Genomic DNA, 14132 nt, shown 5'->3' with positions numbered 1-14132 from the left:
TCAGGAGTGGGGTGATATGATGCCATGATTTGGTGTGGGTGAGGAGTCGGGCAGCTGCATTCTGGACCAGTTGTAATTTATTTATGGAGGTGTTGCTGATGCCATAGAGGAGTGAGTTTGCAATAGTCAAGGCGGGAGGAGATGAAGGCGTGGAAGCAATCACTTCCTGCTGCTCTCGTTTCACTTTGAACGCTTCGCATTGACAAATCACATGGAGACTTTTATGGTGAAGAGCTTAGGCCTACAGGAAATGCATTGTAATGTATTTGCGCCAAAGTTAGCGACGTGAACTTGCATCACTGTTACTGACGCTGTAACTTTGTGTACACAGCAAGTGCTTTTTGCAGGGAGAAATTGTAAAAGAAGAAACAGTAGTCACAGTAGTCGGGTTTCATGACACAAGCGTCTGTGGGCTAATGTTTGTGACCGGTCGATCTCGGCTCATACTGTATGTAGGCTACAGTCTGTCTGCTCAGTAGTGGATGGGTTTGCAGGGGTTTTACCACTGGAGTTTTTGACCTCTTGCAAGGTACCCATTAACCTGACCTGGTTCGTCAGACTGAACCATCTGAGAAAGCGTCATTGGAAACTGAAAAAAAAGCCGGCACTTTCAAAAAGGTGGACTGGATGAACTATCTGTCAATCAAAACCCTTGCCGATGCCAGTCGGGAGAAGAGCAAAAACCTTGTCTTCAGTGCCGTTCTTTGCTCTTCATTCAAAAGAAAGAAATACTCTCAGTTCTAATAGAACTGATGCTATTGCAGCATCTACGATAACCTCTTCAGAGCCGCTATTGTTGTTTTTAGGTCGCCTCTGTGTGTCGTCACACCACACCCGTAGCTGCAGTAACTCCTCACAGGACGTGATTGGTCCGTTCTCTGGATTGCCTGACACAAACGCATAACTTGAAGCCTGACCAGATGTATTTTTCCATGGTACCCATGGCAACTGTAATAAAAAAACTAGTATCTTTCAACAGATGATCCAGTCCGTATGGGGTTAGGTTTCATCACCACTGAATTAGCAAACTGCTCCAACACATGGGATAACTAGTATATGTATGTATGTATTAACCTGCGCATGTTAAATGACACTTTGTGGTTTTAGGGGGAGTTCCATGCTGGAACTATTTGGAGAAACAACACGTTTTTCCTCCCTCTGCCCAGTACTTCCGTGCAGCATCCCCATCTACTCTGTGAGGTGCTAGATACGTTGGTGAGCACAGGTTGTGGTATAATTGGTACCAAACCTAGCAACCTCACTGTGATGACAAAACTCAACAGGGACAGGAAGCTGCACACAGTCACTGCACCACCCTGTTGTTCAAAGAGATCCTTGTGATCAAGATGCAGACGTTTTCCTGTGATTGGTTCACAGGTTGTATACAAAAACATCCAAAGTAAGAACATCGTAATGCTGTCTGTGCCATTGCTGTGGAATGCGAGTGCTTTTATTCACTCGTGAGTCATATGTATTCAAAATGTCACTAAGTAGGCAGACTGCCAGAGTGACTAACAATGCATGATGCCAACATGAGAGAGAGCAGGATGTTTATGGAGTAAAGTGATTGTGTGGAAGGAAGCTCTGTACGAGTTTTTCTTCCACTGATTAGACAGAAACTGCACAGTGAACAGTGATGATTTACAGCACACAGTGACTCACTGTCACTGACTCAGTCACTGACTAATGCTGCATTCCCAGTGTGGGCAGTATGTGGTAGACAGGAAAGACGGATGTTATTTGTTTTCAACCGAGGGGCTGACAGTAACTACGCCAGCAATGGTGCTAAGTGCCACCCACGACGCCCACAGATACCGCTTTGTCAGAAAAAGTTCCATTTGTGTTCCACCATCTTAGTGAAGCGGTAACATGGGTGTATCTACAAACTCTTGGCCCAAATGCTTTTATTGTCACAGCACCTAGCAACAATTGAATTGTAAAATCTTCTAGTTTGGTCTGTCTGAGGGAAAAGGCATCAAGTTTGGTTTGACTTTTCAACTTACTTTCCATGGTTGCCTATGAGCTCTTATGGTATGATTATATTTAAAACGATTCTTTGTCATTTTATCCTCTTATTTTTTTTCAGTTATTCTATCAGATAGTTCTTGTTTTCATTTCAGGTATTAGTCGTTAGTTTGGTTTTCTCCATAAAGACTGACATGTACGATAAAGCGGAAGTAGGCGAGATTGGAGCAAACATGATTAAAAAGTTATTTTTATAAAACGGTCGCTATATCATGACAATAGTACATGAAAACAGGTAAAACAATTGTGTTCCTCTGTGTCCTCTGGTGTCCTCCGATGCTCCTAACGGCATCTGCAAGATTCACAGACCGGAGGAAAACAAGCAGTAAGAGCTGATGTCTATGAGAGCCGGCTGTCAATCACTCACAAACTCCAACCAAAGCACACTTAACCTTTTTCTGTCTAAAATAAATATAAATAACATTTATAATGAAATGAATGGCCATTATGAAAGGCAAACTCTATGTAGAAAGAAAGGGCTGGCAGGAGCAGCAGAAACGCTACAGGTGTGGACGCCACACGCGTGAGAGACCGCAGCAGTTCAGCGAGGCATGCCACACACACGCTGCTGACGTGCCCGGTCTGGCACGTTTCAGAATCATCTTGTAGTACACGGTTTAGCTGTAAAATGAGAAAGTTTGTGACGCCGCCACCGTTGTGAAATCTGGTGAAGGAACGCCAAGTTCCGGTCCAGATGACCGGAGCATAGCCAATAGGAATGCTCTCTCCAATAAAATGACCTGTGATTGGTCAAAGTCTCCCGTCATGGGACTAGATTTTTTAAAGCCTGAAAACAGAGCCATGAGGAGGAGCAGAAGTCTAGTTCTCCCCTCAGAACACTTGAATTACAAATATGCTGAAAGATTTATTATGGAATTTTAGCCCAATGATGCCAAAAATATACTGCCTACTGCCACTTTAATGTGGCAGTACATAAGATTTCTGTTATGTTCTGGTTCAACAAAAGCGTGGACTCAAATGCAGACACAAACACAAGTCTTTTAAAAGGTGTAACAATGATAATTTATTATACAAATATTAAAGTACTGTGATTAGGGCTGGGGTTCCTGGAGGTCTGAAACGTGGCAGTAATAATGTCAATACTTAAATCACGGAACGGGGGGCACTGGGAGAGGAGTTGTCCAGGAATCCTTCCAGATGGACAGATGAATCCACTTCAGCTCCGAGAGATGGAATGGCGTCGGAGAGTGAACAGGCAGATAAGTAACTAAGGCAAGGATCCAGGTCGAGGAGGAGCAGAGTGTAGGAAGTGAGCAGGCAGGTTGGAACCAGGAAGCAGCAACAGCTGGCAGGTGAACTGACCTGAACAAAGAACAAAACAATGTGAGTCCAAAAATCCCAAACATGAGCATGAGCAAAGTCAAGAATCAATTACTAAGAGAGCCTGAATATGTCTTGTACCACTGAGGGAGACGGATGATTTGGCGATGACTGGCAGGAAGACTGGGGTAGATATACTGCAGGTGTGTGTGATGGTTGGTTAATTGCTGTCAGCTGTTCCAGCAGCGCCCGCCCAGGAGAAGGAGGAGGAGGAGGAAGGCCACACCTCCCAACACACTGACAGACTAGACAAACAGGGAAAACACACAGGAGACAAAAGGGCAGGGAAACAGAGGAAACAAAAGGAAACACTAGACTGCCAAGGTGAATCATGACAATTTCAGTCTGGTTGATTTACAATTTTCTATTTGAGTGAAAACAATGGAGTCGTGCTCAGAGTTTAGCAGTCTGGAGTCTTTTTTGTTGATACATGAGCGTAGAAATAGAATAGAAAAAAAAATGTATGTATACACAAGCTTCAAGTTTTCAGAGTTGTGTCCCATAGTGTCATTTTTTTGTTTGTGTATACAACAGCATTTTTTCCAGGAATGTCATCACAGACACAACAGTAATAATACTGCAAATAAATAAATATTGCAATACTTTTATCAGTGGGGCCGTGGGCTCAATCTCCATTGTGTTACCTCCTTCAGAGAGTGACTTAACAGACATTTATTTAAATGAATATCTGTGAGTTTGCCACGTTAACATCCGTGTTATATTTATATTTTGAGCATGGATGAAGACACTCCATCAGAGGCGTGCTGTTGTCTGAAAATAATGCATGATCTTCTCGGCCAATCAGAATTCAGCATTGTACAGCAACAGTGTTTGGTGATACATCACTATGAGGAAAAGACTATCTAGTTTTTTTCTTGAAAACAGAACAAAGAATAGTTTTTAAAGCTAAATATTCTACCTGCTGTGTACATGGCACATTACACATGAAATTATTTCAATACCAGCCCAGTGTAATAAAGTGGAAACATTTTCAGAACAAAAGACAAACTTTCATTAAAGGTACTGTGAGGAACTTTTAACTGGTTATGAAAGAGTCTCAATGCACTTTAATGTCAGATTCTGCGCAAAATCAGACAAAATCATCACTAAAACCTCCTTCAGCTCAGACTTCGGCAGGCCATCCGGCAACGACATGTCCACCATGGACAGACCCAGTTTCGGCTTCACTGCCGCCTTCGACCTGCAGTCAGAGCTTCGGTGGGAGGTTGAGAGCTCCGCGCCCAGCAGCAGCAGCAGCTCCTCCTCTGGCCAGGAAGCAGAGCTTTGCTCGTTGCCTCCGCCGGACACCACGCTGCTGGAGGCTAAGCTAAGCAATGTTTCTGCTTTGGAGGCCACGTTAGTTCGTTAGATCTGTAGGCCACACGATAACAAGCAGTAGATCAGCAACTCCTGTGTTCTGAAAAGTAAAATTACTGTTTTGTCAATGAAAGTCTGGTGGCTTTGAAGAGAGCATAAATACCGGCTTCAATTCCCCATCAGAAGGAGCTGTCTGATGGCGAAGTAAAGCGGTAAAAATATTGTAAATATAGCCTACACTGAGACTGATATTGAGTTTTCCTGCTGCTCTCGTCCAACTGAAACTGAAAATATCGTTCTCTTCAAAGCCACCACACTCCATTGACAAAAATAGCAAATTTAACCTTGCAGAAAACAGGAGTATGCATACAACCCCACTAGCTATGAGCCGCTGGCTCAGCCGTTGCCATGTTGAGAGCTGTGTGGAGGCAATAGAAATGCTCCCCAAACTTGCATTCAGCGCCTTTAAAATCAGCTTGATTAAGACTGAAAACAACAAAAGTATTATTGTTGTTAACGAGGTGATCAGGAAGGAGGGTGGGAGGAGAGGAGAAAGACGAGATAGGTAGCTGATCTTATTTTTCTTGTGGATGAAGGAACATTCTATAAACTCTGACTTTGCCTGGTTCCAGATCCCTGACTTGCCCCGAGCACTCAACAGTCTCTTTCTTTAGGTCTGTGATTCCCTCCATCTCTTCTGACTCCCACGTGTGTCTTTCTGTCCAGGATGACGATTTGGAGACTGACCTGAACAAACTTCGTATTCGTCCTGACCCAGACAGACCCAAAGAGCTGCTGCCACAGTACAGCCGCCTCTGTCCTGAACTCTCACATGACTTCCAGGTACACATGTATGTGTGTGTGTGTGTGTGTGTGTGTGTGTGTGTATTACCCACGTTGTGGGGACATAAACCTGTTTACACATTGTGGGGACTCACCTTCCAAACGGGTACAAAATGCACGTCCCCATAACGTAAACCATTATATTTTAGGGTAAGTACTTAGTTTAGGTTTAGGGTGCGATAAGGTTAGGTTTAGGTTAAGGTAAGGGTTAGGATTAGGCAAGTAGCAGTTACAGTTAGTGATAGCGAGCTGAAGCCTCGTGAAGCATTTGAAGCTTTCCAGCAAATTGGCTCGGAAAAGGGTCATTTCTCGAGGCTTCATGTGCACACAAAACCACCTGGTGGCCAAAGAGTGTAAAAAAAAGGCAAATATGATCTTAACCATGTGATCTGTGATATACTGTACTTTGCGCCAGTAAAGGCTGTTGGGAATGACTATAAACAATGAAAAAAAATCTATTACCATGTAATCCATTATATCTATATAATATATAATATAATGTCTATTTTCTAGTAAGTATATTATGAGTATATAACATACATGTATAATTAAACTATAATTGTTTTGTGACTAATGCATCTTATGTGTGTAAACCAATCCTTTGGTCAATAATGTATTGTAGTGTAATATAATATAATAATGCAGGAGGGGTAATATTTGAGTTCTGTGTCACTTCTGGAAAGTGGCATTGGTTTGACCAGCCAGAGGACAGTGAATGTGATTGTGTAACTTGGGAGAGGGCATTGAATGTGCTACGTGTAAATAGGACAATGATGTACAGTACAGGGGAGACTTTATTTATTTTTATTCAGGAACAATAACTCTCCAACCGTGTTTCGGGCTGAGGCGATTTCTTTTTTTTGACACAACTTCTCCTGCCTTTGAACAACACTCTTTCACAAGGCACCAATGAGGCTGGGGTGCACAGAAACCCAACAGCAAGTTATATAAATGTGGGTAGATATTTTTTGTCTTTCCCAGTACAAAAGAAGGTCTCACTTTGTCTGATATTTAGTTCTGACAGGAAACGCTGGACCTCCACAGTAGCTGTCTGCTGTGACATTCTGAATTCTTCTGGCTTGCATGACACTGTCATCCAAATGACGCCAGAGTTTGTTACCTGAGATGTACACACAGACCATGTTAGAGCGTGTAGTAATAATCAAACTTGACCTCAAAACCAAATAGAAACTACCTTGGGTTACGGGTTGAGCATCCTGTGATGTGATGGCTGATCTGACTCGGGAGTTTTTGAGCAGACCTAATAATGGCTGTACACTTGATGTTAGCCTTTTTATAGCTCAGTGGCTTTTGTTGAAACTGAAAAATCCAATGACTTTAAACCTAGGGTCCAGTAGTGTTGCTAATGACATGATGATCATTGTACTGCAAGGTGTGTAGCCTCTCTCTCAGCTGCCTTATGAGGTGGTCTCCCATTTCCCTATAGCCACTGCAGCTGCCGTGTTTTGTGATGTCTTCCTGCAGCATCTGTTTTCAACATTTTCAGCAGTGGCACTACCTTTGATCGGAAACCTTTCTCCTCTGCTGAGAGCTCCACAGTGGCATCATTAAATGATGACAGCAAAGACAGGCACCCACGGACGGTGTCTGTATTCCTCTGAGGTCAGTGAGTGGGATGTCAGTTTGTAGTCCGGCTAAAGCCGCCCCCACTGGCTCTCGGAGCTCCACCAGACGGTGCAGCATGTGGAAGGTGCTGTTCCAGCGGTCTCAACTTCTTGGAGAAGCTTCAGTTTTGGCCTCCCAATATCTGTTGCACCTGTGGCAAGCTTCTCCTTTAAAAAAATACAGATTAGCAATTAATTACCATCACAGCAGCCGTAAACACAAACAAAATATTAGCAGTATCAAAAATTGTACTAAAGTCAACGAACATACCTTAGCAGTGGTGCTACTTCTAAAGTATCCAACCAGCTTCCTCGCCTCGGTCTGGAGTCAGAGAGCACGGGGGGTCAGTTCAAGAGCTTTTTAACAATGAGGTCAGAGTGTGCGCTATGAAATAGTGTGGCGGAGCCTCAGTTCCCTGCCACAGGCAATCATATTAGCTAGCACCATTCAGCAACTAGACATGTTACCTTATTGGTGATTCCCCATTCCTCCATGAGAGAGGCTTTCACACACGCTACATTTTCAGCAGTGTGTGTGTGAGGGAATTTCAGTAATCTAATAATACTGACACGCAGCGAGTGTTTTCGTTAACAAATGGCAGGTAACTGCCAGGTAGGCATCCATGTTAATAGATGTCCACATATCAGAAGTAAGGCTTACTGCAGCCACCTCCTGCACTTTATAGCTTGGCCTTCTCCTCTTGCTGATGTGTATTTGGCCTCCACATGGCCTTAGAGCCTAAAGGAAAATAAAAAAACAGTGCTGAATTGCAGATGTAATATCAAAATGCCCTTTTTGCTTATCCATGCACCCGTACACACCTTCCTTGTGGGGAGAACATCGGTAGTGTCTAACTTAGAACAAGTCCCTAACTCCCACATCCGCCAAGGCTTCATCCAGCTCTTGGCTGGAAAAAAGAGAATCTATGTAACTACATTGTCTGTTACTTTTCTTTTTATTTTGCATGATTAGCAAAGTCAACATAGTAAATGCGACAGATATTTGTAATATTTGTAATGACCTACCTGGCTGGGTTCACCTCCAGTTCCCCTCCCTGTTCTATGCAAGGCCACGGTAATGCCTTAGCACTGGACGGAGTGTTATTATTGTAACCCAATCCTCTTTGAGCACAATAAACACTTCACCTTTGAATGAAAGACAGATAGTGAAAAATAAAGTTTTTGATAAGCAAACGTAATGCACTGTAATACTGTTATATGTAGTCTACCTTAGTTAGGAGAAATCAGATCAAAGTGTTCCCATACAGGGGAAGTCCTTCTCTTCCTTGCTGGCTCCATCCAAGCAACTATCCAAAATCTCAAAGTATCCAAAATCTCAAACTATCAAAACTCTCAAACTATCAAAACTCTCAAAGTATCACGGTACGGCCGGGCAGCGAGGCTTCGGACGTCATCAATGACGTCATTGGTCTAAAACGATACAAGCTTCGATACGGGCATTGCGTAAAATTACTTGACACACGCTCCGAAGCCTTGGCACAGCACGTAGAATCACTAGTTTCAGTTAGGGTTAGAGTAAGTCTCCAGGAAATTACTTTTAAATCAATGTAATGTCCTTAAAAGTCATGAAAACAGGACTGTGTGTGTTCATGTGTGTTTGGCAGCCCAGTGATTTGCATAGACGATGGCACCTGATGTAAAAAAAGAGTCATTATTTTGGCAGACTTGAATAATAGCTGTTGTGGGATCACATTATAAGAATTATCATAATTATTGTCCTTGTTTTACGCAGAGACCAGACGTCCTGGTTTGTCTGTGATTGTCCCGATTTGTCTGAGAACAAAACCAAAAAATACCAACCAGAGGACACAAGGAACACCAGGATCAGGGCAGGAGTGATGAGCAAAACAGAGGACCAGGTAGACGGGGCTGAAGCGACAAATGAACCGACAAAGACAGAGGGGAACACACAGGCTTAAATATAAGAGGGTGATTAAACACAGGTGAAACAAGTCAGGGCGGGGCAGACAATCAACAAAAGCGGGAAAACAAACAAAGGTAGGAAGTAAAACCAGACACAGGAGGAGTGAATTACAAAATAAAACAGGAAACACTGGAATGAAATATAAAAGAAACCAAACCCAACACAAACCAAAATCACATTAACATAACTAATAACAAGAGACAATCTTAACTTATAACAAAGAGAAAAAAAGTTCAATGTTCTGGCACAGCCAGACCATGACAGAGTGTCCCGAGTCCTGACAAATATCTGTAAAACACTAAAATGTCCCGGTTTTCAACATTCATTATTTGGCTGAATGTGAGCACGAATGGAAAAAAAATTATATAAGAACTGAGGAGGGAGACGGAAAAGATTTTTTTTTTCCTGAAAATTGAGTGACACTCAAATTGTGCTGTCGGCAGCAGGTCAGTGCTTCGTGGCAGCCTGGTCTCCAGTCCATGTTTGATCTGTAACTCCCTGGGCAGGCTGGGAAAAATGATTTCACATCTCTTCTTCTCCAACACAAGTTTATCCTTCACAAGAACAGTCATTTTGGGAACTACTCCAGATGAGTAAAATAATACAAATTTCCTGGGTACATCTCAGTTCCCTTAACTGTCTCCTCGTATCCCTCTTTTCCTTGTGTTTTACCCTTCCTCTGAAGATGGGAGGAGAGATTCAGATGCTGATGTTAAGCCTAGCTTAGCACAAAGATTGGAAGCAGAGAAACTGCACCCTACACATTCTTCAGACCAGCTTATACACGGTTTGTAATATAGTAGATATAATGCAATCAGGAGAGACTCCATTTCGAATGAACAATAATTAATTACATGGTGCGTGAAAAGATGAATAGTGAAAGTCTTTGGCGATTAAACTCCATCGTGACGTAGTATATTAAAGGGGGTAGTGATGCCATGGTGGAGATTAGATATATCCCCCCCGAACGTTGATAGCAACGATGATTGGCTCAGGGAGAGGAGAATCTGTTTAGTTAACTGAGTGAGTGCCCGTAGTCAGCTGATAGAGTAGGAGCCCGTAGAGAGAGAGAGAGAGAGAGAGAGAGAGAGAGAGAGAGAGAGAGATTTGTGAATGAATGAGAGTGTAAAGAGAGTCCGTGACTGATCTTTCGCTAAGCTACATTGAAACATTAAAACTTATTTTTTTCTTCTTTTTACCATGACCACAATGGATCCTTATCTGTAAGCGATTCGTTTAATTTGCCTGAATGAAGCAGACTTTGAAATAGAGTTGGCAGATCAGAAAACACTCAAACTGATTGTTTTGGAAGGACCTATTTCGTTGTTTAGATCCAAGACTGAATTATGACTGATTTGATTTGTTGTTAGGGAACATCATAGTGTGTAGTGAGACAAAAAATCAGCGTAAGAACATACAGGGAGAATGTGGAGTATGAAATATGCAGATTACCATCATGACTTACATGGCTGTTACTGCAGGAGGACATGACTGATTAGAGAGAGAGAGAGAGGAAATGACAGAGACCGAAACAGTGTGTGTGTGTGTGCGTGTGTGTGTGTGTGTGTGTGTGTGTGTGTGTGTGTGTGTGTGTGTGTGTGTGTGTGCGTGTGTGCTAATTTCAAACATGGTCATGATCATTCTGACTTCCATGGCAATCAGAGGTCATGAATAATTCTATGGAGAGGAGAGAGAGAGGCTATCTGTTGTCTTTAGGAGATAAACGTTCAATTTGATCAGGCTCAATGTCAACTCACCTGACACGGTTAGAGATTCTGAAGGGCCTGTTGACTCATGCACTTACTAGTAAAGCTGTGGTATTTATACTTTTACAGTAAATTATCTGAATACATTGTCCACCGCAGAGAAGTGCTAAGACAGCATTGCCCCTCTAGTGGATTGATCCCCCCCACTAGTGAAGTCTCGACTAGTGTAAGTTCTTCTTCTTTTTTTTTAACCACACGATATTCTTGTCTAATCCAGGGGTCAACCTGTTTGATTAATGTCCCCGTATGAATTCTACATCAGAACAGAGGTCAGTCACAATGCCCATCAAAAGACACAGACATAAATAAAAGTAAACACAATTCTTTCATTAATGTAAATTCAGCATGTGGTTAAAAATACATCCCAAATCTCACCTGTACTCCCTGCCTTACAGTTTTTATCTTGTCTTTTTAAGTGTCTTTACGTACACACATGGAACTGAATGACATTATTATCCTAACCAGTGCCTTCAATCTGAGCACATTTGGCTACCAGACCAGCCCCGTCTCCTAAAACTTACGTTCCCATACGACTGAAATGCATTCTCAATTACGTTTAGAAGGAAACGTATTTTGTCATGGATTACGTTGTCTGTTGTCTTTTATGTATCACAAATACCTATGTAAGTCTGCAGACGGCCACAGCGAGTGATTTAGTACAATGTGCGATGTGCAGAGCTGGGGTCTCATTTATAACCGTTGCGTACGCACAAAACGGGGCCTGAAAAGTGCGTAGGCCACGTCCCACGCAACAGTTGTGATCTATAAAAACAAACTTGACGGGAGAATGTGCGCACATTTAGGGAAACTTTGACCAATGCGTACGCACATTATGGAGACAAGGGAAACTGGCGACGCAGATAGTGAGATGGTGATTTGAAGCCAGACTGTAGAAATTAAATGTGAGAGGCATCATTATACGTATAATGATGCCTCTCACATTTAATGTCACTTCATATCACACGTTTCTTATAGATCCGCTTTATCATAAACATTTAAACCAGCAGTGTTATTTGTGCTAATGAGCCATAACTAGGCTATTCCATAAGCACCCTTCAAATGTAAAAGATCAACTCAAATCTCAAATCAAATTCCATTCAGTATCTCATCAGCGCTGTCTCACCATCACGTTCCCTCCACATCCGGAGCTCAGAGGAGAGGACCGGACTACCGACACTCGCGGTCAGCTGTGGAGCAGCTGTTGAAATAATCAGCAACGGTTGAAAAAATCCAAGATTACATCAAATAGCATTAAAGACTGGCAAGAATGTGTTAAGTTCAAGAAAACAGACTAAGACAGGAAATTCAGGTTTTATATGTTGTGCTTTTATTTTGGGGAACTCCTCTAAGAACTGTCTCTTTGAGGCCTACAGTACCTCTGGGGGAGTGTTTTCAGGGAGCACACCTGAAACTTTAGCCACAGGCCTCCAGCTGATTTCAGTTAGCTCGTTGGGCTGAACCAAGTCCCAAAGGAAGAGAGAGGGGAGTGAGGTAGAGGTGCTTGTTTGTTTGTTAAGTTGGCTTTTGATTGATATTTCTTCCATTTATCATGCATATTATTTAATCTGTATTATGTAATATTCATTTGTATGTTGTATATGTAAGTATCAAGGTTATATTGCACATTAAGTTAAATTGATTGTGGGAGTGGGTATGTGCCTTTCATTGTTGGTATGGACCACAGGTATATATGCCAGGTGGGAAAAGCAGTGTGGGAGGTGTGTGTGAGAGAGGGGGGGAATCAGGTCGAGTGTCACCTCCATCCTGAAATCTGCTACATGTTTTACTCAGTTTTGTTGTTCATCTGCCTGGCAACCATTGATGAGAGTTTTGTGATGTTTGTAACTTGTTTATAGTGACAAGTTAAAACCTGAGCTCTGGAAAATCCTGGTTGGTCTGTTGCTGCTCACTTTTCCACTGCGCTCACTGTATACGTCAATCCTGCTGGCTTTCTTCCTAGCTGTAAGGGTCCTCCATCTCAAAACCTTCCAGGGATATTAAGGCTTTCAAAAATATATTATATTTCGGTGTGTGTTTGCTGGATTGACACATGACTTACTGCCTGAGCACGACTCAGACTTTGTACCTCTTTGACCTAATGTGGATTTTCTGGCTCTGATAACTGACGAAGATAGTAGAAAATCTAAGATTCGGAAACCTGCGGGAGAGAGAGAGCGTGAGATAGAGAAAGAAAGACAGAAATAGATAGTGTCAGATACGTTTGGGAGATAATGAACGAGTGTCTCAGTCCATGATAATGTTTCATGTCATAAAACGCAGGATACCATCCGACTTGACTCGTGATAAATGTGCTAATATCTGACTAATAGGAAGCACATTCATGCTAATTTGTCAGAATATATTATGAGGATAAAAAAGTGGAAGGTTTTTTTTATCCTGTAATGTTCTCTGCATTACAAAGAAGATCATTCTTTACTGTGTGTACTTCGGTAACACATTTAATTGACAAGCAACTCCATCAGGAGGATTACATTTCAAATCTTACCACACCAGAGGCCTGTACTACGAAGCAGGATTTGGGGTTAGCGAGTTAACTTCTGAGTTAACCCCTTCAGGGTTTTCAGTCCTACGAAGGTGGTTCACTTCTTACCGGGGTAGATCGTCATGGCAACTGATGCTGAACAGCTAACCTGCTCCGGAGCAGGTAATGTTCCAGATAAGAGATCAACTCATATAAAAGCACCGCCTACTGACCAATCAGAGCTCAGTGTGCGGATGAATAAATTACAGTCATAATCAAGGATAAAAGCAACACAGTTTAATCTGATAAATGCAGAAAGAACAGCTGGATTTATGCTGTGGGTGTTTACTGCTTTGAATTATGTTTTTATATTTATATTTTTACTTGCTCTTGAGTCCGTTTCACACCGCCGGAGACGGGGACGTAGCTTAAAGAAGGTTGAAATAGTCACACACGCCGTATTGTAATTAATGGATACAATGAGGTGTGATCCATCCATCATTTACATATAGTAATGTTATCTATATCTAAACAACTATATCTCACTTTTGAGTGTTCCGTTAAATTAATAACTCTGTTAATTTACGCATTCACACATCGGGAGTTTTTTCTTTTACCAGCTGTTCTTCCTGCATTTGGCAGCTTCAACTGTGTTACTTTTACTCTGGATTATGTGTTTAACTTCTTCATATTTGTCTAATATAGTTCGCTCTTCTTTTGTAAAATGTGCCGCGCTGCCTGTCTTTCTGCAAGTCAGTAGACTTGTCCATGTCTGTGAATGGTCAGAT

The 14132-nt window shown here is 42.2% G+C and overlaps 1 protein-coding gene across 1 annotated transcript in view; it reads left to right on the top strand.

Moving 5' to 3' along the window:
* LOC119487018 (cytosolic carboxypeptidase 4) overlaps positions 1–14132 on the top strand; it is a 167487-nt gene that overhangs the window by 75031 nt on the left and 78324 nt on the right. Inside the window, 1 exon segment of the mRNA XM_037767639.1 lies at positions 5410–5526. Coding sequence (XP_037623567.1) covers positions 5410–5526 — 117 coding nt within the window.

This window comes from Sebastes umbrosus, chromosome 4, assembly GCF_015220745.1.
Source record: "Sebastes umbrosus isolate fSebUmb1 chromosome 4, fSebUmb1.pri, whole genome shotgun sequence".
In the NCBI taxonomy this organism is placed as follows: domain Eukaryota; kingdom Metazoa; phylum Chordata; class Actinopteri; order Perciformes; family Sebastidae; genus Sebastes; species Sebastes umbrosus.
Note: the sequence above shows the minus strand (reverse complement) of the source record. Positions and strands in the feature narration are given on the sequence as shown.